The sequence below is a fragment of the Trichosurus vulpecula genome, chromosome 6 (genome assembly GCF_011100635.1).
Source record: "Trichosurus vulpecula isolate mTriVul1 chromosome 6, mTriVul1.pri, whole genome shotgun sequence".
Classification (NCBI taxonomy): Eukaryota; Metazoa; Chordata; class Mammalia; order Diprotodontia; family Phalangeridae; genus Trichosurus; species Trichosurus vulpecula.
The window spans coordinates 128,736,261-128,758,945 of record NC_050578.1 but is presented as its reverse complement, the minus strand read 5'-3'; the positions used below and the strand labels follow the sequence as shown (position 1 = coordinate 128,758,945).

The 22,685-nt window shown below is 37.0% G+C and overlaps 1 protein-coding gene across 1 annotated transcript in view; it reads right to left on the bottom strand.

The window, feature by feature from the left end:
• The window catches only part of SCLT1 (sodium channel and clathrin linker 1), a 258,104-nt gene that overhangs the window by 168,616 nt on the left and 66,803 nt on the right, over nucleotides 1-22,685 (bottom strand). Inside the window, exons 7-8 of the mRNA XM_036765501.1 lie at nucleotides 20,082-20,204; nucleotides 11,904-11,969 (exon numbers count right to left, since the gene is read on the bottom strand). Of these exons, the coding sequence (XP_036621396.1) occupies nucleotides 11,904-11,969; nucleotides 20,082-20,204 (189 nt within the window). The remainder of the gene's footprint in view (nucleotides 1-11,903; nucleotides 11,970-20,081; nucleotides 20,205-22,685) is intronic.

Genomic DNA, 22,685 nt, shown 5'->3' with positions numbered 1-22,685 from the left:
GTTGTACTGAGTGTGAGGCAAAAGTTACTAACAAGATGAATCAGAGAAGACTTCAAGAAGGAAATAGAATCTAAGTTAGGATTCAAAGGCTGGATAGGAATGCTGCATACAAAAAGGGAGCCAGCATGGTACAATGAAAAGAGCACTGACTCTGGAGTCAGACAACCTAGGTTCAAATCCCATATCTGACAATTTACTACCTCTGTGACCTCTAGGCCTTAGCTTCCGCATCTGTAAATTAAAGAGTGAGACTAGATGGCTTCTTTGGTCCCTTCCAGTTCTAGACCTATGATCCTACCTAGAATCCTATAAATTCTAGCCATAAGGTACAGAATGATCAAAGGTAAAGAGGTAGGAGATACAGGATAAGCTTGAGAGGAAAAGGGTAGTCCCGCTGACTAGAATGCAGAATGAGTGAAAGGATCACTATAAGATAAAGCTGGAAAGTAAGAGCAATGGAAAATTATTGAAGTCTTTTAAAGTCAAGCCAAAGAGAACTTTTAGTAGCAACAGGTAGCCCCTAAAGAATTCTGACTGCAAGTGATATGACCAAATCTATATGTAAGAAAAAAACTGTAGCAGCAAAATGATAGATTGGAAAGGTAAGTGATCGGAAGGAGGAATACTTGTTAAGAGGTTATTGTTGTAATCCAATCAAGTGGGATAAAGGTATTATATTAGAGTAGTGATAATAGAGAAGAGATGTGAATCTGAGAGATTTTATGGAAACAGAAGTGACAAGATCTATTAACTAAGTAGAGGAGAGAGGAGGGAAAAGTTAAAGATAACTGAGTTTACTAATGTGGGATACCAAATAAATGGTAGTGCCACAGAAAAAAATAGTGAAGTCAGAAGGAAGAGAAGGTAATAAGGTAATAAGTTCACTTTAGGAACTGTGGGATTTGAAGTGCCACTGGAATATCTAGCTGGAGATGTCCTGTAAGAAGTTGGAGACGTAAATCTAAGAAGTTTATACTTACAAGTCTAAAGCTTGTAAGTTACGTTCATCTGACAGTAGTATGTAATATGGATTGAGAAGTCATGTTAGAAATATAAATGAATTGAGGTAGTAGCTAGAGTTTGTGGTAAAATTATGAATGAGATTTCCAAAAGAGTGTATAGAATTGCATGTTAGGAAAACAGCCAAGTGAAAGATGGACTGGAGTGAAATAAGACCTAAAGCACAGACCAATAAGAAGCCTACTGCAATAATCCAGATATGAGGTAATGAGAACCTATACCAGGGTGATGTCAGTGTTAGAAGACAGAAAGGAGAATATCCAAGAGATGTTGGGAAGGTAGAATCAATAGAACTTGGTAACAGAATGGATATGGGGTAAGAGTGAGGAGTGAAAGATGACATCTGGGTTATGAACCTGGGTGACTGCGAGGATCATGGTGTTCTCAAATGTAGTGGGAAGTTGGGAAGAAGAGAGTCTTTAGGGGAAAAGATAATGAATTCAGTTGTGGACACACTGAGTTTAAGCTATATGAGACATGCAGTTGGAAATACTAGACTGGAAGTCAAGAGGGAGGTTAGGTCTGGTTAAACAGACTTAAGAATCTGTTATCAATGATAACAGAATCTATTGGAGTTGATGAAATCACCAAGCAAAAGGGGGAAAAAAGAAAAAGGTCCTGGACAGAACCACAGTTAGAAGGAGCAACCTGGATGAATATCTAGCAAAGGAGACATACCACCTGCCTCTCAAAAGAGAGGCAGTAAACTATGGGTGCAAAATGAAATATTTGTTTTCAGACGTGTTAATGCATTTATTTGTTTTCCTTGATTGTGCTTATTTGTTGTAAGAGAGGATCCCATAAATGGGGAGGAGGGGAATCACTGAGAAGTAAAGTAACAGCCATGTTTAAAGGAAAGGGAAATATCAATAAGACAGTTTTGTTTTGCTTTAAAAGCATATTTTACTTGGAATCAGTAGAGACCTAGGTTTGTATTCTATCTCTTGATATTTCCTAGCACTATGATGATAAGGAATTCACTTAACTTCACTAAGCCTTAAAATTAAGATAATAATACCTGGAATATATCACAGAGCTGTGTGTGAGGATTAAACATGATAACACATAAAGCATTTTCCAAAATTTAAAGTGTTCTGCAAAAGTCAGCTATCACTGTTATTACCATCACTGGGTATAGATAATGTTTCCCTCAAAACAGGGAAAGAAAGCCAGAGAATTATTTGGAGAACTAGGTTGATACTAGAAATGTAGTTTAAAGTCATGTGAACTAAAAGTTTTACTGTACTTGGTATTAGTTAGAACACACTTGGAGTAATGTGTTAAATTCTTGGCACCACATTTTGAAATACATTTTGACAAGACAAGGAGGGAAACCAAGATGATGTGGGATACAGAAATCATGTTCAATTCCATTTAGCATTTATGTGTTGGAGAAGATATGGGAAAATTGGAACACTAATGCATCAATGGTGGGGTTGTGAACTGATTCAACCATTCTGGAGAGCAATATGGAACTATGCCCAAAGGGCTATAAAACTGTGTATACCCTTTGACACAGCAATACCACTTCTAAGGCCGTATCCCAAAGAAATCATAAAAATGGGAAAAGGACCCCATGTACAAAGATATTTATAGCAGCTCATTTTGTGGTGGCCAAGAATTGGAAATTGAGGGGATGTCCATCAATTGGGGAATGGCTGAACTAGTCATGGTATATGGATGTAACAGAATACCATAAGAAATGATGAGCATGTGGACTTCAGAAAAACCTGGAAAGACTTATATGAATTGATGCTGAGTAAAGTGAACAGAACTAGGAGAACATTGTACACAGTTACAGCAACACTGCAGTGACCAACTCCAATAGACTTAACTCTTCTCAGCAATGCAAGGATCTAAGACAATTCTAAAAGACTCCTGATGGAAAATGTTATCCATATCCAGAGAAAGAACTACGGAGTCTGAATGCAGATCAAAAACTATTTTCTCTTTTTTTTGTTTCTTCTTTCTCATGGTTTTTCCCTTTGGTTCTAATTCTTCTTTACTTCATGACTAATGTGGAAATATGCTTAATATAACTGTACATGTATAGCCTATATCAGATTGCATGCTGTCCTAGGAAGGCGGACCAGAAGAAAATTTAGAACTCAAAATCTTACAGAAGTGAATGCTGAAAACTAAAAACAATTAAATAATTTTTTTTTAAAATTAGCATTTATGCATTCATTTATGTTACTATACAAAGTACTGGGGATGTGAAAAGTAAATAGAACACAGCCTCTGCCTTCAGTGTAACTATTTAACAGGAAGCATAATACATACACAAATAACAACAAAATATAAGGCAATTTTGTTAAATGTGAAGAGGAGGAACAAATAAAGTATGATGAAAAATTTGAAGAGAAAGAGAAATCACATCCACTTGAAAGAAGGAACTGAATCTGTTTAGAAACAACTCAGGAAGACAAGACAAATATTCAAAAATTGCTAATTCCATGGGGCAGAACTAATAGCAACAGACGAAAGAAGGGAATAGAGCTGTCCGGAACAGACTGTAAGTCATGACTTCTCATTAATGGAGGTATTTGAGTAATGGCTAAGACAATCCAACAATCAATCAACAAGCACGTATTAAACACTATAAGGCAGCCACTATACTAAGAGCTAGAAATATTAGCACAAAAATGAAACAATGCCTGCCCTCAAGGGATTTATATTCTATAGAGGCAATAACATGTACCCATAAAGTAAATATCAGGGTAGAGGTACCAGCAACTGAGCAGGAATAACTTTGTGTAGGGAGGTGGTATTTATGCTGAGCTTTGAAGGGAGCTAAGGTTCTTAAAGGTGAAAGTAAGGAGGGAGTATATACCCGATATAGCCTGTGCAAAGGCATAGAGACAGTTCAAAGAACGTCATACGTGAAGAGCAATCTATGAGAGAGGCTATAGAAGGGAATTAACATCCTGTGTAGGAATTCAACAAATGTACTTCTATTTCCCTATTTCCAGGGTCTGTAATTTCATCAACATGAACATTTATTCTATTTACAAATATTACTAACCTCTCCATAACTCAGTAAATGGTCTTCAAATATTACTGTGGTCAAAAACTTCACCACCCTATGGACAACTTGGTGATTAGCTCCTCTGAACTTATCTAGGCTGGTCATCAGCAAACGCACACGTAGTGTATTCTAAGGCCTGTATGTTCAGACCTAATTTTGAAGGAAGGATTGGATAGTCCCTAACATTCCTTCCAATTACAAACTCTGTGACTTCTCTGCGATGCTTTTCCCTGATGACATTTACCCAAACTCATCTCTTTCCTCTCTAACTCTAATTGTATTATTTAGCACTTTATTATAGAATTGTAGAATTTTAGAGTCAGAAAGGATTTGAGGAGCTGTCTAGTCTAATCCAAACCTGAAAGGTATCTCTTCTGAGAAGGTCTGTTCTACTTTTGGATAGTTCTGTTAATAAGTTTTTCCTTATATCGAAATGAAGCCTTCCTTTCTGTAACTTCCACCCACTGCCCCTAGTTTTGCCCTCAGAGCACAAGCAGAACAAACCTGACTCCTCTTCCATAACAGCCCATCAAATATTTAACAGTCATTATGTCCTATCTGCCCCCCAACCCTAGGCTTTTCTCCTCCAGGGTAAACATTCTTAATTGCTTGAACTGGTATTATGGACTCAAGGTACTATTACCAACATTGTAGTCCAGTGAAAAGAGGCCCTGAAATGACCTTGGACACATCACTCAATATTCTTGTGCTTCCTCATATATAAATTACACAATGCTCATTTGCTAATTGTTTACTGTAAAGGTTTTGTTTTTCCAACTAGATTGTAAGCCCTCTGTGGGGAGAGATCATGTCTTATATTCCCTTTGTAGTCCATTGTACCTGCCACAATACAAAATACTTAAATACAACTTAACTAATTTCAGACAGAACAGCAACACTAAAGTAAGGAATTTTACACCAGCATGTCATTATGAAACATGGTATTAAGTGTCCTAAACTATTGATGCATAAAGTCCAATAGTAAATCCTTAAATATATTCATGTATTTTACCTAGCATTTAACTAAAAACATTTTATTTCTTGCATATTATTAATACAAATTGGTGATAGAAATTTTCTAATTTGCTTATTGCAGCCTTACCAATTTATTACAAATCTATGAAATGAAAAGTTCACTTAATGAATTCATTAATTTAATTATCTAATGGATTTATTCATATAATCAGAAAAAAAAACATATTTAGGGATCTTGGGAAGTTTTTACAAAATAGAATATAAAGATCTGTCCCTCCAATAACATTCAGTAAAAGCATGTAATTTCCAAATCTAGTCTTATTTAACCAATACCCTTTATCCAACAGAAGTGTGGCTTTGTTTCTGAAAAATATGTATATATACATATGGTGTATATTTATATACATCTATACACACACTCACATACACAGATACGCACTCCGATGATTCTCAAATCTATTTATCCAGCCCTAACCTCTCTGCTTACTGTCTTTCAGATATCTCAAACTGGATGTCCAGTAGATATAAACTCAACAAGTCCAAGGCTGAACTCCTTTCCTCCTAAACCCTCCTGCTTTGCAAATATCCCTATTTCTGTTGAGGGCACCACTATATTCCTTGTTCCCCCTGATTACAACCTAGATTATTATCCTACACTCCTCACTATCTCTCACCTCTCTATATCCAATCTATTGCCAAGACTTCAAGATTCCATCTCTCAAATACATTCCTTTTTCTCTTCTAATACCAACACCACTTTGCTTCAGGTCCTCATCTCCTCATGCTTGGACTATTGCAGCAGACTTGCTAGTTGGTTGGCCTGCCACAAGTCTCTCTCCACTCCAGTTCATCTTCCACTCAGTTACCAAAATGATTTTCTTAAAGTGCAAGTAGGTGAGACCATATCACCCCCATACTCAGTAAACTCCAGCAGCAAATGTAAAATCTCTATTTGGTGTTAAAAGCTCTTCAGAACCTAGTCCTCCATCCCCCAATTTTTCAGTCTTCTTACATCTTGTACCCCTACCTGTATTCTTTGATCCAGTGACATTGAACCCCTTGTTGTTCCTCAAATAAGTCCCTCCATCTCCCAACTCTAGGCACTTTCACTGACTATTCTTCCATTCATGGAATGTTCTCCCTCTTCATTACCACCTTCTTAGTTCCCTGGCTTCCTTCAAATTTCACTAAAATCCCACCTTCTATAGGAAGCCTTTGTCAATACCTCTTGATTCTTTCACTTTCCCTCTGTTGAATTTTTCCTATTTATCCTGTATATAGCTTGTTCGCACATAACTGCTGATATGTTTTTCCCTCTAGACTGTGAGCTCCTTGAGAGCAAGGACTGTCTGCCTTTCTTTGTATCCCCAACCCTGAGCACGGTGTCCAATCCATAGTAGACTCCTAATAAACATTTACTGACACACAAACTATTAAAGTTTTTTTAGCCAGTTTTCCACTGTTTTCAATGATTATATCACTATTCTTTTCTTTCTCTAGTCATTTCAAACTCCTTTAGATACTTGATATTCAATCATTTCCTGTCCTCATAGCCATAATCCAGAGAACTCTCGCTGGCTGTGGTTCCATCCAGGATCCTTCTCTCTCTATCCCTCTTTTGCTTGGTGATCTCATCAACTCCAATGGATTCTGTTATCATCAATATGCAGACGATTCTTAAATCTGTTTAACCAAACCCAACCTCCCTCTTGACCTCCAGTCTAGTATTTCCAACTGTATGTCCCATGTATCTTGAGCTCAACATGTCCACAACTGAATTCATTATCTTTTCCCCTAACTACACTACCCCACCAACTATCAACCAACTGCCACATATGAAAGGCAGGTAAGACATCTAGCTGAAGCGGTGAGGCACCACGACCATCATCTTCCCTCAGACCTCGATGGAGATGGCTTAGGACCCTGAACATAACATCTGTGGAAACAGCTTTACTTCCAGCCTAGTGCCTTCACATCATCCTGAGATGAAACACCTGTAGAGATGCAGCCTGGCAACTGCTCCTGCAGCTACAACAGCTACAGCTACTGAAAACTTAGAAAGGAATGTTCTTACCACCAAAGTCTTTGGCACTGTCAAACAGTTCAACAACATAAACTGGTAGGATTTTATCAGTGAAAATGGCATTAAAGAAGCATTATTATCTGCTTTCTCACTGTCCCTTAAGGACCACAGTACTTTTTCTTCTCATTTGCAGCTGAAATGTTCAATATGTATTTTCTCCCACACATGAGCTCCTTGAGAGCTGAGACCATCTTGCTTCTCTGTATTTCAGTCAATAAACATTTATTAAAACACATGACAGGCACTGTGCTAAATGTTAAGGACACAAAGAAAGGCAAAAGACAGCTTCTTTCCTCAAGAAGTTCAAAATCGAATGGGGAGAATACAACACAAAAGGAAGATGAAAAAGAGAGTGGGGGGAGAGGATATCCAGCAAGAAGGCATGATGAGGTCCAGACAAGTGCAGCCAGGTGGGAAATAAAGAGAGGGCCGGCTTGGGTGCCTTCCTCAAACAGAGGCTCCAGGAGGAGCTCTCCTCTCTCAATCTAATACCCTCTCCAGTCAGAAGAAGGGAGGGGCTCTAGAGGCAGAGAGCACTGATGAAGTGTGAGTTCCAGGGTTGATGTAATCTTACAGGATGAGGAAGTTCCTGGAGGAGGATGAAGGATGGAATTAGATTAGATTGTTAGTTCCTTCTAGGCAGGGACTATCTTCTGTCTTTATCCTCAGCACTCAGCATTCTGGCTGACACATAATGAGTGCTCAATAAATGCTTATTGACTGATAGACTAAATAGAGAGAGAGGTTCAGACCTATGATTTTATAGGTCTGTGGAAATTCACTCTACTGAAGATTGGCAATTTATAGCTTATAAGGCAGAGTGCTATAGTGAAGGGACACTAGATTTAGAACCAGAAGACCAGGGCTCAAATCCTAGCTTTGCAATTTGCTGCTTCTTTAACGTTGGCTAAAAGTTGAATTTACTTATGTGTTAAATGAAGGGGTTATATTGGATATTTAATGTTTATTTAAAGCTGTAAAAATACTATAATCCAAAGACTATGAGGGTGAGCTTCCAGTTGTCTATTCAGAAATCTGATTTTTTTTTAAAATGTAGACCTGTGATATGAAGCATGAGGAAACATTTTCCATAGATGCAGATGCACAATCTATCCGTAGATTATAGTCTTAGAGAAATACCTGTACTGGAAAGTGTTCACGGTCATACAATCAGTCAATTAAACATTTGTTTAGCAATAAAAATTGATCCACAAGAACTTATTAAACCTTATAAGGCAGAGACTGTGCTGGGCACTGGGGACAGAAAGGCTACCTTACATTCCATCAAGGGACATTACATGGACCCTGGTAATTAAATGTAAGATATATACAAAACAAACAGAATAATGGGCAGGGGAGGGGAAGAAATGAAGAAATGAGACAATCAGGAAGGTCATCTTAAAGGAAATGGCACTTAACTTCACCCCCAAAGAAGTGAGGGGGCTCTCAGAGGCACTCACTCAGGAAGAGCAACGAAGGCATGATAGGGAGACAGAACGTTGTGTCCATGGAACAACAATAAGGCCAGTTACGAGGGAATACAAAGTGGGTATGAAGGAATGAAGGAAATGAGGTTTGAGACAGATTGTGAAGAGCTTTAAATTCCAAACTTAAGTGCTTACATTTAATCCTAGAGATCACAAGAAGTCACTGAGGTTTTTTGTTTGGCTTTTTTTTTGCTGGGTTTTTTTTTTTTTTGGTGAGGCAACAGGGATTAAGTGACTTGTCCAGGGTCACACATATAGTAAGTGTCCAGTGTCTGAGGTCACATCTGAACTCAGGTCCTCCTGATTCCAGGGCCGATGCTCTATCCACTGGGCAACTTAGCTGCCCTGCCACTGAAGCTTTTTGTGCAGGGAAGTGACGTGGTCAGTCCAGTGCTGGAAGAACATCAATTTAGCAGCTGTGTGCAGGATAGAATCAGGGATACCAATGAAGAGGCCATTGCAACAGTCCAGACAAAATGCAATGAGGGCTTAAACTAGGGTGGCTATGGTACGAGTGGAGGGAAGAGGATGGAGAAAACACAGGCTATGTCAGAAACATACTGATGCTAGGTACTCCTGATTCTAAAGCTGGCTCTCTCCACATTATCTCTCGATCCTTCTGTCTTTTATTTTTGGTAGAGGAGCCATTAAGCCATATGAGGATGCCTGTAGGCCACTTACTGACTTAGAAGACTACATATTTGCACTATCTATGTTCTACTACATTTGTATTTATCTTGTTACATATTTCCCAATTACATTCTAATCTGGGTTAAAATGTATTCGGGAGTGTTGTTGGCTACAATGTGCTATCAAGCACAAACTCCTTAAACCTATCAGTTAGGAAAAAGGGGCCAACCTGCATTGGTAGAAGAAATTATTCACTTGGGAACTGCTATACTAATGAAATCACAAGTGCATTCCAAATAAAACAGATGAACCATTACATTAAGAAAGAATATAATACAGTTCAGATCTTCTTAACATATGAAACTAGGAATGAATATCTTTGATAAATTATCTTTATCTTAAATTATCACTCCCATGTTAAGAGAATTGTTCCATTAGACATTCTTTTCTTAGTTACATATATTATCATTGGATAATTTTAATACTGTTTTATACTTCTCTATGTCAAAAAAAATGTAAAGTGATTTCTAATATATTATACCACAATTGTCCTATAAGGTAGTAAGTAAGCATACAGACAGAGAAACAATATAAGGCACATATACAAGAAAAAAAATATTAAACTGATTCTGATACTTCTATAAAGATATTTACCTACATGTGCTGAAGTAGAAAAATCTGTAGAAAGCAGAGCCAGTTTTGGTACATGTCTGGAAACATGCACGGAACCACATTTAACCAGGCAAATTGACTGTTTAGTAAATGAAGACATGATAGCCAGATTTGTTTCTTCAAATACTTAAGTGAAATTCTGAATGACTGAATCTTTTATAATGATAAATACAACCTATGGTCAACAATAACTTCAAAATTACAATGGGAGTAGGGATAAAAGGAGTTAATGAATCCACTTATAATTTAAATTCATTTGAGTCATTATTCTCTGTTAGCTTGTTTTAGTTTGTCCTCTCATTTTCCCCACTATCCTACTGGTGAGCACTTAGCAAGGAATAAAATGTCCAAAATATCATGAGTGAAAAGGAAATTAACACGTAAAGAGTTTGAAAAGACATTAAGGCCTTCATTTTGTATCTAAGTAGACACAAGAATTAGAAATCCATTTTGTAATAAGACCATAAAAACAAAAAACATAATTTTAAATGATTAGAGGAGAAAGAAAAAAAGTAAAGTATTAAAAAAGAACTGGCTGACTTACTTCTGATGTCACAATTCTACTTCGGAACAATGATTTGTGCATTGAATATCAGTAAAAAAGAGAAGTAATTTTGAGCTGAGCAAGAATGAAGAAAGGAAAATGAAAGAACTACTTTTGATGTCATAATTCGACTGCCCAACAATGAGATTAAAAATAAAATTCTAATTCATAACTTCAAAGAAGGTAAAGGGAAGGAGGATGAAAAACAGAGGTTGAAGGGGGTAAAAGGAAAGGAAGGGGAGAGATAAAAGGAGAAGCAGTGTATTAAGAATAATTATGTCAGGGAAAAAGACTACTCATTTAGGGTTGTCGTGAGGCTCAAGTTAGATAATATATATAAAACATTCTGTAAAACCTGAAAGAGTATGCAAATTCCACTATTATTAATACTGTAGATCAACAAATATCTGAATGACTTCAGAAAATATAAGCTCTTTGAGGGCAGGGATTTTTAATATTTGGTCTACGTATCTCAAGTATCTAGTACAGTACCTGGCACATTACTGCATACATACTTACTGAATGAATGAATATTAGAGAAAAGAAACTGAACTGTTATGCAGTATTTTCTTAGGGAGGCTCAGTGAGTAATAGAAGAGTATTTCCAGATGACTATTTAATTTGATTATTCAATAACTGGTTTCAGAAATATATATACATACATGTACACATGCATATATTTCTGGCACTCAATTTTTGAACCATTCTACTGAAAATGAAAGAGAAAGAAATTGTGATTAATTTTTAAGACTGTTAACAAATTTCTTTTCCAAGTTGGTTCCTTTGACAAAGTATTAACAAATGATATTTTCTCCCCAAGGAAACCATTAACAAAATGGCTTTACACATGCCAAAACATTTATAAGCTGAGCATTCTTTGTGGTAGCAAATCAAAAAACAAAATAGATGCCCATTGATTAGGGAATGTCTAAACAAATTATGGCACATGAATGTAAAAGAATATTAATGTGCCATGAGAAATAATAAATATATTGAATACAGAGAAGCATGGAAAGACTTGTATGAGTTAAAGAAAAGAGAAGCAAGCACATCCAGGAAAATACTATATACAATGTAGTACTACAAACACGATTACATCAACGGAAAGAACAACAAGCAAAGGACAAGTAATATTGAATGTTGTGAGATAAAGATTAAACTTGATCCCAAAGAAGACATAGGAAAAGATGGCTGGGGAAGGGGAGGCAATTCCATGAGTGTGGAACATCACACATAACATAAGCTTTTTCAATGTGCTAGTTGGTTCTTGGGATTTTTGTTTCCCTTTTTCCTCTTTTTTTTTGTTTATTATTAGAGACTGCTCTTTGGAAGAAGCAATAGGGACAGATGCAGTGTGAAATGTAGAGAGTATAATTACAAAAGACATTAAAAGAGATCTATTTTAATGACAATTTCTATGGCAATTTTTTAGTTTCTTTCTAGTCAATAAATATTTTCACTTACCATTTCTTTGTTCTCATTAGCTACATGAAGTTGTTGCGTCAGTTGCTTAAAGCTAGTCAGCTGATCCTAAAATGAAAATGTAAATCACAGTAAAAGTCTGATTACTGACCAGAACAAGTTTGAAATTCAAATGAAAGCAAAAACGCAAAACAGGCTCACATTTTCTCCCCTTAATTTTTCACATGTTAAATGCTATTAAGATACTGTAGCAGATGGGTTGAAGAAGCTGAAAAGAAAGAATCATTTTAACAGACTAAAGGACCAATATAAATAAAAACTAATGTATTTAAGTTTTATGGGCCTATATATAGTAACCTAGACCTTTGTAGAAACGTATCTATTTGCAGATAGATGTGTGAATTATATCCTGTCTGAAAACTGGGGGAAAAATTTATTTTCAATAATTTAATTAGCAATAGCAATATTGTTTTAAGAATAACACTGAGTGAATAAGTTATTTTGACTATTATAAATACCCAAATTAACTATAAAGGACATATGAAGAAAGATGCTATCCGCATCCAGAGAAAGAACTGATAAACAGATGTATGTATAAAATAATTTTACACATATACATACATATTATGCACACACACACACAGACATAAACCCCTATTTGTGTCTAATGGTAGCCATCTAGCCATCCCTACGATGATGGGGGACGGGTTGAAGGGAGGAAAAAAAAGAAATTTACATGGTAGTTTTATTGTATATTTGAAAGAAATAGCAAGTTGTGCATGGTAGATTTGCACTTTCACGTACAGTCATCTTTTTTATTGTACTATATTATGGAAATGCTTGTTTTATTCCACAAATATATATTAATGCAATAAAAAAGAAATTTATGGCAAGTTTCTTTGATACAGGCCTTATCTCTCAAAGATATACAAAAATGAGTCAAATTTATAAGAATGTAAGTCATTCCCCAAATGACAAATGGTCAAAGGACATGAACAGGCAGTTTTCAGATGAAGAAATCAAAGCTACTTATAGTCACATGAAAAAACATGCTCTAAATCACAATTGATTGAAGAAATGTAAATTAAAACAACTCAGAGGTGCCACTTTACATCTATCAGATTGGCTAATACGATAGAAATGGAAAATGACAAACATTGGAGGGGAATGGGGGAAAAGTGGGACACTAATGTACTGTTGGTGGAGTTGTGAAATGATCCAACCATTCTGGAGAACAATTTGGAAATATGTCCAAAGGCTATAAAACTGTGCATACCCTTTGACACAGCATATACCACCCCCAGGACTATATCCCAAAGAGATCAAAGAAAAAGAAAAAAAAAGGATTTGTACAAAAATATTTGCAGCAGCTATTTTTGTGGTAATGAAGAATTGGAAATTGAAGGGATACCCATCAGTTGGCAAATGGCTGAACAAGTTGTGGCATATATAACTGTGATGGAATAGTATTGTCCTACAAGAAATAACAAGGGAGATAGTTTCAGAAAAACAACGAAACACTTACACGAACTGATGCAAAGTGAAGTGAGCAGAACTAGAGAGAGCATTGTACACAGAAACAGAACTATTATACAATGATAAACTGTGAATAACTTAGCTATTCTCAGCAATACAGTGATCCAAGACAACTCTTAAGGATCTATGATGAAAAATGCTATTAGCTCCCTTAGTAAGAACTGACAGAATCTGAAGGCAGATAGAAAAACACTGGCTTTTTTTTAAACTTTATTTTTCTTGGGTTTTTTTGTCTTTGTTTTCTTTTACAATACGACTAATATGGAAATGTTTTGCATAATTGCACATGTATAACCTTTATCAAACTGCTTGCCTTCTCAAGGAAAGGGGAGGAGAAGGAGGATAGGAGAGAATTTGTCACTCCAACTTGTAAAAATTGAAGGTTAAAAATTGTTTTTACATGTAATTGGAAAAAATAAAATATTAAAACAAAACAAGACAAACAAAAAAAGAAATGTATCCTACCCAAAACTGGAGAACCTCTTATAGAGACTATCAAAATCATGATGGTTAGGGGGGCGGAGCCAAGATGGCAGCTGGAAAGCAGGGATTAGCATGAGCTCCCTGCCGATTCCCTCCAAAAACCTATAAAAAATGGCTCTGAACAAATTCTAGAAATGCAGAACCCACAAAACAGCAGAGGGAAGCAGGGCTCCAGCCCAGGACAGCCTGGATGGTCTCTGGGTAAGGTCTATCCCACACAGAGCTGGGAACCGGGAGCTAGGAGCTGGGAGCGGAGCGGAGCAGAGCCCAGCGTGAGCAGCTCAGACCAACCAGACCAGGAGCCGGGCAGAGCGGGCCCTAGTGCTCTGTATCAGTGAGCTGTGGCAGTTACCAGACTTCTCAAACCACAAACACCAAAGACAGTGGAGAGGGTTAATGGGAAAAGCTGCCTGAGTGGAAGAAGTTCGAGGTTCGGCCACTGCCCCCGGGACAGCTGAGGTGGGGCAGCTACAGCTGCTGTTGCTTCCGGCCCCAGGCCCACCTGGTGGGAGGAATTAAGTGGCGGATCAGAGCAGGAGTGCTCAGCCTGCTGAAGATCTAAGCCCAGTCCGGGTTGGGGGTTCTTGGGAAAGGAGCAGTGCTGGTGTAGGGGAGCTGGCGCATCCCCCCCAAACATGGAATATAGAACTCTTTAGTCTACAAGCAGTCATACCCTGCTGAAAAACTCAAGGGTCAAGTTAGTTGGTTGGGAATATGGCCAGGCAGCGAAAACGCACCCAGATTCAGTCTCAGACTTTGGATTCTTTTTTGGTGACAAAGAAGACCAAAACATACAGCCTAAAGAAGTAAACAAAGTGCAAGAGCCTACACCAAAAGCCTCCGAGAAAAACATGAACTGGTCCCAGGCCATGGAAGAGCTCAGAAAGGATTTGGAAAAACAAGTAAGAGAACTAGAGGAAAAATTGGGAAGAGAAATGAGAAGGACGCAAGCAAACCATGAAAAACAAGTCAATGACTTGCTAAAGGAGACCCAAAAAAATACTGAAAAATACACTGAAGAAAACAACACCTTAAAAAATAGACTAACTCAAATGGCAAAAGACCTCCAAAAAGCCAATGAGGAGAAGAATGCCTTGAAAGGCAGAATTAGCCAAATGGAAAAGGAGGTCCAACGGATCACTGAAGAAAATACTACTTTAAAAATTAGATTGGTGCAAGTGGAAGCTAGTGACTTTATGAGAAATCAAGATATTATATAACAGAACCAAAGGAATGAAAAAATGGAAGACAATGTCAAATATCTCATTGGAAAAACCACTGACCTGGAAAATAGATCCAGGAGAGATAATTTAAAAATTATTGGACTACCTGAAGGCCATGATCAAAAAAAGAGCCTAGATATCATCTTTCAAGAAATTATCAAGGAGAACTGCCCTGATATTCTAGAGCCACAGGGCAAAATAGAAATTGAAAGAATCCACCAATCGCTTCCTCAAATAGATCCCAAAAAGAAATGTCCTAGAAATATTGTCGCCAAATTCCAGAGCTCCCAGATCAAGGAGAAAGTACTACAAGCAACCAGAAAGAAACAATTTGAGTATTGTGGAAACACAATCAGAATAACCCAAGATCTGGCAACTTCTACATTAAGAGATCGAAGGGCATGGAATACGATATTCTGGAGGTCAATGGAGCTAGGATTAAAACCTAGAATCACCTACCTAGCAAAACTGAGTATCATGCTCCAAGGCAAAATAGGGACTTTCAATAAAATAGAGGACTTTCAAGCTTTCTCAGTGAAAAAACCAGAACTGAATAGAAAATTTGACTTTCAAACACAAGAATCAAGAGAAGCATGAAAAGGTAAACAAGAAAGAGAAATCATAAGGGACTTACTAAAGTTGAACTGTTTTGTTTACATTCCTACATAGAAAGATCATGTGTATGACTCATGAGACCTCAATATCATAGTAGCTGAAAGGAATATGCATATATATATATATTTTTATGTGTGTGTGTATATATATATATATATATATATATACAGATATATATATATATATATATATATATGAGTGAATGTGCATGTATGTATATATGTATGTGTATAGAGAGAGAGACAGAGAGAGAGAGAGCAGACACAGGGTGAGTTGAAGATGAAGGGAAGATATCCAAAAGAAATAAAATCAAATTAAGGGATGAGAGAGGAATATATTGAGAGAGGGAGATAGGGAGAGATAGAATGGGGTGGATTATCTCGCATAAAGGTGGCAAGAGGAAGCAGTTCTGTGGGAGGAAGGGGGCAGGTGAGGGGGGAATGAGTGAATCTTGCTCTCATCAAATTTGGCCTGAGGAGTGAATACCAGACATACTCAATTGGGTATCTTACCCCACAGGAAAGAAGAAGGAAGAAGATAAAAAAAAGGGGGGGGATGATGGAGGGGAGGGCAGATGGGGGTGGAGGTAATCAAAAACAAACACTTTGGAAAGGGGACAGGGTCAAGGGAGAAAATTCAATAAAGGGGGATGGGTTGGGAAGGAGCAAAATATAGTTAGTCTTTCACAACATGAGTATTGTGGAAGGGTTATACATAATGATACACACGTGGCCTATGCTGAATTGCTTGACTTCTTAGGGAGAGTGGGTGGGAAGGGAAGAGGGCAGAGAAATTGGAACTCAAAGTTGTGAAAACAGATGTTCAAAAATAAAAAAAAAAAGTTTTTGCATGCAACTAGAAAATAAGATACACAGGCAATGGGGCGTAGAAATTTATCTTGCCCTACAAGAAAGGAAGGGAAAAAGGGATGGGAGGGGAGTGCGGTGACAGAAGGGAGGGCTGAATGGGGAACAGGGCAACCAGAATATATGTCATCTTGGAGTCGGGGGGGAGGGTAGAAATGGGGAGAAAATTTGTAATTCAAACTCTTGTGAAAATCAATGCTGAAAACTAAATATGTTAAATAAATAAAATAAAATATGCTAAATAACAAAAAAAATCATGATGGTTATTATCTGACTTCAGTTTAAAAAATCTAATCTCTCCACCCAGATGAAAAAAATGCTTTTCAGGGGGATTCATGCTTGAATGCTTCACAATTTTAAACAAGTTAATCATTTTTGTTTTTCATTTGGTCCTATCTTAGTCATTATTTGTTAACAATGAGAATGAATACGTCAGAAATGTTCCTTTCAGATTTGTAAATAACAGTTCTGAAAGAGAGAGATGATATGCTGGATGACAATTCAGAATAAAAAAATCTTGACAAGCTATGATAGCTTGTCAAAAAACTAAGATTAATTGTAACAATAATGATGATGACTGATGATGATCAATAGCATTTACATAGCACTTAATGTTTACAAAACACTTTACAAATATTTTATCCTCACAACAGCCCTGGGAGCTAGGTGCTTTATTATCCCCATCTTACAGATAAGGAAACTGAGGGAGGCAGAGATGAAGTGATTTGCCCAAGGGCATAACACAGCTAGATGTCTGAGGTAGGATTTGAACTAAGGCTTTTTTTCTGACTCCAGATCCACCACTACCATATGCTTAAAATTTAAAAGGCCATCTGGAAAACTAGCAGGATAAAGTTATTTTCATCATTAGGGATAAAAGGAACAGGAGGTGTGAATATGTTAACTATAGAAAAGTGGAAGAACTAATTAGTTGGAGGTTCCATTCTCCAGGATTCTATAATAAAGAAGGGTGACATTGGTGAAAATGATTCCTTTCCAAATGGTGGCAACTGGGGGAGGAAGTGGTAGTAAATGAGACTTTAGGCTATAGGTCTGGGATCCCCAGGAGCGGGACTGAACTCATATGCAGTACCAGTTTTACAGCATTTCAACATGGGAGGAGGAGGAAATAAAGCACAGACAGAAGATATTATATACATAGAATATTCACAGATACAGGCACTGAAAAACTTTGTCTGAGGAGTTGAAACGTGAGTTATGCTTTGAAGGAATCTATAAAACATAAGTGAGGAAAAAAAGTATTCTAGCCATGGAGCCACCAGTGCAAAGGAACAGAAAATGGAATGTGATGTAGAGGAATAGTTAGTAAGCAAGTTTGACTGGAAGAGTTCTAAGTAACAAAATATGAAAAAGACCAAAAATGTAGTGGAAGCCAGAGAGTAGAGTGTTTTAAATACCATACTGAATAGTTTGTATTTTATTCTAAAAGCAACAGGGACCTACTAAATAGATCTGTGTTTTAGTATTATCAATGTGGAATATTGTATAGAAGATGAATTAGAGAAGAGGGAGGCTAGATGCAAGGTAATCAATCAGGAGATTACAAAAAGAGTATAGGTAGGACATAGTGAGGACCAGAACTAGGGGTTGTATGAATGAAGAGAAAGGAACAGGTGTGAGAGACATTGTAAAGGCAGAACTGAGAAGACTTGGCAATTCACTGCATGTAAATGAAAAGGAAGGAAGTTGAGGAAAGGCTCTAAGGTCATGATCTTTGGTGCCATTGCCTAGAAGCATAGAGTTAACTTTAACATGAATAGGAGAGTTTGGAAGATACGAGTTTAAAGAGGGGAACAGATTTTTAATTTTAATTAATCATTTTCCCCAAAAATTAAAACTAAAAATACAATCACTTTCTGATATCATAAGAATAAAAATGGAAAAGGATAGGAACACAAGATGCAGTAGTCAACGACTATAGCAATCTATTCTTTGATAAAGCCAAAGAATCCAGCTTCTGGGCTAAGAATTCACTATTTCACAAAAACTGTTGGGAAAATTGGAAAATGGTAGGGCAGAAACTGGGCATAGACCAATATCTTACACCATGTACCAAAATAAAGTCAAAATGGGTTCATGATTTAGGAATAAAGGCTGATACTATAAGTAATTTGGGAGAGCAAGGAATAGTTTACCTATCAGATTTATGGAAAAGAAAAGAATTCATGACCCAACAAGAGATAGAGAGCATTATAAAATGCAAAATGGATAATTTTGATTATGTTGAATTCAAATGTTTTTGTACCAAAAAAGCCAATGCAACAAAAATTGGGAGGGAAGCAGAAAATTGGGAGAAAATCTATACAATTAGTGTTGCTGATAAAGGTCTAATTTCTAAAATATACAGGGAACTGAGCCAAATATATAGGAATACAAGTCATTCCCCAATTGAAAAATGGTCAAAGGATATGAACAGGCAGTTTTCAGAGGAAGAAATTAAAGCTATCTATAGGCATATGAAAAAATGATCTGGATCACTACTGATTAGAGAAATGCAAATCAAAACAACTCTTAGATACCACATCTCTCCTGTCAGATTGGCTAAAATAACAAAACATGAAAATGATAAATGCTGGAGAGGATGTGGGAAAATTGGAACATTGTTACATTGCTGGTGGAGTTGTGAACTGATCCAGCCATTTTGGAGAACAATTTGGAACTATGCCCAAAGGGCTATAAAAATGTTCATACCATTTGACCCATCCCAAAGAGATCACACAAGTGGGAAAAGGACCCATATGTACAAAAATATTTATAGCAGCTCTTTTTGTGGTAGCTAAGAATTGGAAATCAAAAGGATGCCCATCAATTGGGGAATGGCTGAACAAGCTGTGTATGAAGGTAATGGAATACTATTGTGCTATAAGAAATGGGGATGATATGGACTTCATAACAACCTGGAAAAACCTACATGACATAATGCTGAGTGAGCAGAGCACAGCCAGGAGAACATTATACACAACCAGAGATACATGGATTCTGTGAGGACTAACCCTGACAGACTTTGCTCGTCTCAGCAACACAAGGCACAAAGACAACTCCAAAGGACTGACGATGGAGAATGCTATCTGCATCCAGAGAAAGAACTATGAAGTATGAATGCAAACTGAGGCACACTGAATGCTAGCCTTTCCCCCCCACCACCACCCTTTTTTTTTTCTTTTTCTCTCTTTTGATTTTGTTTTTGGGTTGGTTTTTTTTTTGGTCCTGTTTCTTCTTTCTCATGATTCATTTCATTGGTCATAATTCTTCTCCATAACTTGACTGCTGTGTAAATTAATTCAATGCAAAGTTATACATGGAAGTTATATGGGATTCGATGCTGTCTTGGGGAGGGGGCGGGGAGGGAAGAAAATCTGGAACTCAAAATTATGTAGAACCGAGTGTTGTAAACTAAAAATAAATAAAAATTTAAAAAAGCCCCAGATGGGGTCCTGAAAAAAAAATAAATACAAAAGAATAAAAATGAAAATTACCTTTTGTTTTTGTCTTTCAACTATGTAAATTTGGGTATCAGTCATGTGATCTTGATAGAGCTTCTGTAGTCTGTCTAACTCCTGTGAAACTGTCTGCCAGAGTTCCACAGCCTGGTTTTTCTCCTATTAAAAAAAAAGTTATTTTAATTGTATTAACTAGTAATAGGACATTACAGATGAAGCCTTCTGCATGACAGCATTTTCTTTACAGTAAGAATAAATGAAACTTTTAAATCTCTTACTTGTAAAAGGTTTTATTATTTTATTGGTTATCATTAATCCACTGAACTAGTGAATTATGAAATACATTAAACTAAGATTCCCATAGCCGAAATTATCAGTCTTCAACGAAACCAGGCATAGTTTTAGGCCAGTAGCTATCCTCCTCAAATATGTAAAAACCTCAGACTACCTTAGTTAAAAAGGACTATAAGAGGAGTTTCTGCTAAATCTTTTCAAATCTCAACTTATTAAGTTGCAACTTTGGCACCCAAGTTCCAACTCCAAGAGAATGCTGAAATAATACTGTTTTGTTATAACATAAAACATTATAAAAATGTGATGAACATTTTACATAGGCTGTGGCAGCGAAAACCACTCTAGGACAGACATCTACTCAACAACCTAGTGGTTCCCTTAAATACCTCTCCAAGGAAATTCAAATATTAACATTTACTTTAAAATGAGCAAAAAGGTGAGAAATATAAATTTCTATTATCTAAGCCCAAAAATTGAAAATGGTGAATTATGGAAAAGATAGTTCTCTAAAAAGTAAACAACCACTCCACTTGCAATCACAAAATAGAATATGTATAATGCTGAAAAAACAATGTACATTGTAGGATCCCTAAGTAGAGAGAATGGGGTTGGAGACGAAGGAGAGAGAGAAATAGAGACAGAGATAGAAGCAGAGTAGACAGATAGGAGAAGGAAGGAAGGAAGGGGGAGGGAGGGATGTTGAGGGGAAAAGGAAAGACAAGGGAGAAGGAAAAAGGAAATAAAAGGAGGCAGCTATAGTTTATGGCAAATTTTCAGTCAAATATGATTCCTTAATTTGTAGGGATAAAGAGTCAGTGGAAGTTGGTTTTTTTTTAAATTTATTTATTATATTTAATTTTCAGCATTGATTTTCACAAAAGTTTCAATTACAAATTTTTTCCCCGTTTCTACCCTCCCCCCACTCCAAGATGGCATATATTCTGGTTGCCTCATTCCCCAGTCAGCCCTCCCATCTGTCACCCTACTCCCCTCCCATCCCCCTTTCCCTTCTTCTCTTGTACGGCAAGATAAATTTCTATGCCCCATTGCCTGTGTATCTTATTTCCTAGTTGCATGCAAAAACTTTTTTGTTGTTCTTGTTTTTGAACATCTGTTTTTAAAACTTTGAGTTCCAAATTCTCTCCCCTCTTCCCTCCCCACCCACCCTCCCTAAGAGGGCAAGCAATTCAACATAGGCCACATGCGTATCATTATGTATAACCCTTCCACAATACTCATGGTGTGAAAGATTAACTATGTTTTGCTCCTTCCTAACCTATCCCCCTTTATTGAATTTTCTCCCTTGACCCTGTCCCTTTTTGAAAGTGTTTGTTTTTGATTACCTCCTCCCCCCATCTGCCCTCCCTTCTATCATTCCCCCTTTTTTATCTTCTTCCTCCTTCTTTCCTGTCGGGTAAGAAACCCAATTGAGTGTGTATGTTATTCCCTCCTCAGGTCAAATCCAATGAGAGCAAGATTTACTCATTTCCCCTCACCTGCCCCCTCTTCCCTTCCTACAGAACCACTTTTTCTTGCCACTTTTATGCTAGATAATTTACCCCATTCTTTCCCTCCCTTTCTCCCTCTCTCAATATATTCCTCTCTTATCCCTTAAATTGATTTTATTTTTTTAGATATCACCCCTTCATATTCAACTCACCCTGTGCCCTTTGTGTGTGTGTGTGTGTGTGTGTGTGTGTATATTTATATATACCTACATATATACATACATAGACACACACATATGTATATCTATGTATATATATATATGCATATTCCTTTCAACTACTATGATATTGAGGTCTCATGAAACATACACATCATCTTTCTATGTAGGAATGTAAACAAAACAGTTCAACTTTAGTAAGTCCCTTATGATTTCTCTTTCTTGTTTACCTTTTCATGCTTCTCTTGATTTTTGTGTTTGAAAGTCAAACTTTCTATTCAGCTCTGGTCTTTTCACTGAGAAAGTTTGAAAGTCCTATTGAAAGTGCTATTTTATTGAAAGTCCATATTTTGCCTTGGAGCATGATACTCAGTTTTGCTGGGTAGGTGATTCTTGGTTTTAATCCTAGCTCCACTGACCTCTGGAATACCATATTCCAAGCCCTTAGGTCCCTTAATGTGGAAGCTGCCAGATCCTGCGTTATCCTGATTGATTTTCCACAATATTCAAATTGTTTCTTTCTGGCTGCTTGCAGTATTTTCTCCTTGACCTGGGAGCTCTGGAATTTGGTGACAATGTTCCTAGGAGTTTTCTTTTTGGGATCTATTTGAGGAGGCGATCAGTGGATTCTTTCAATTTCTATTTTACCCTCTGGTTCTAGAATATCAGGGCAATTCTCC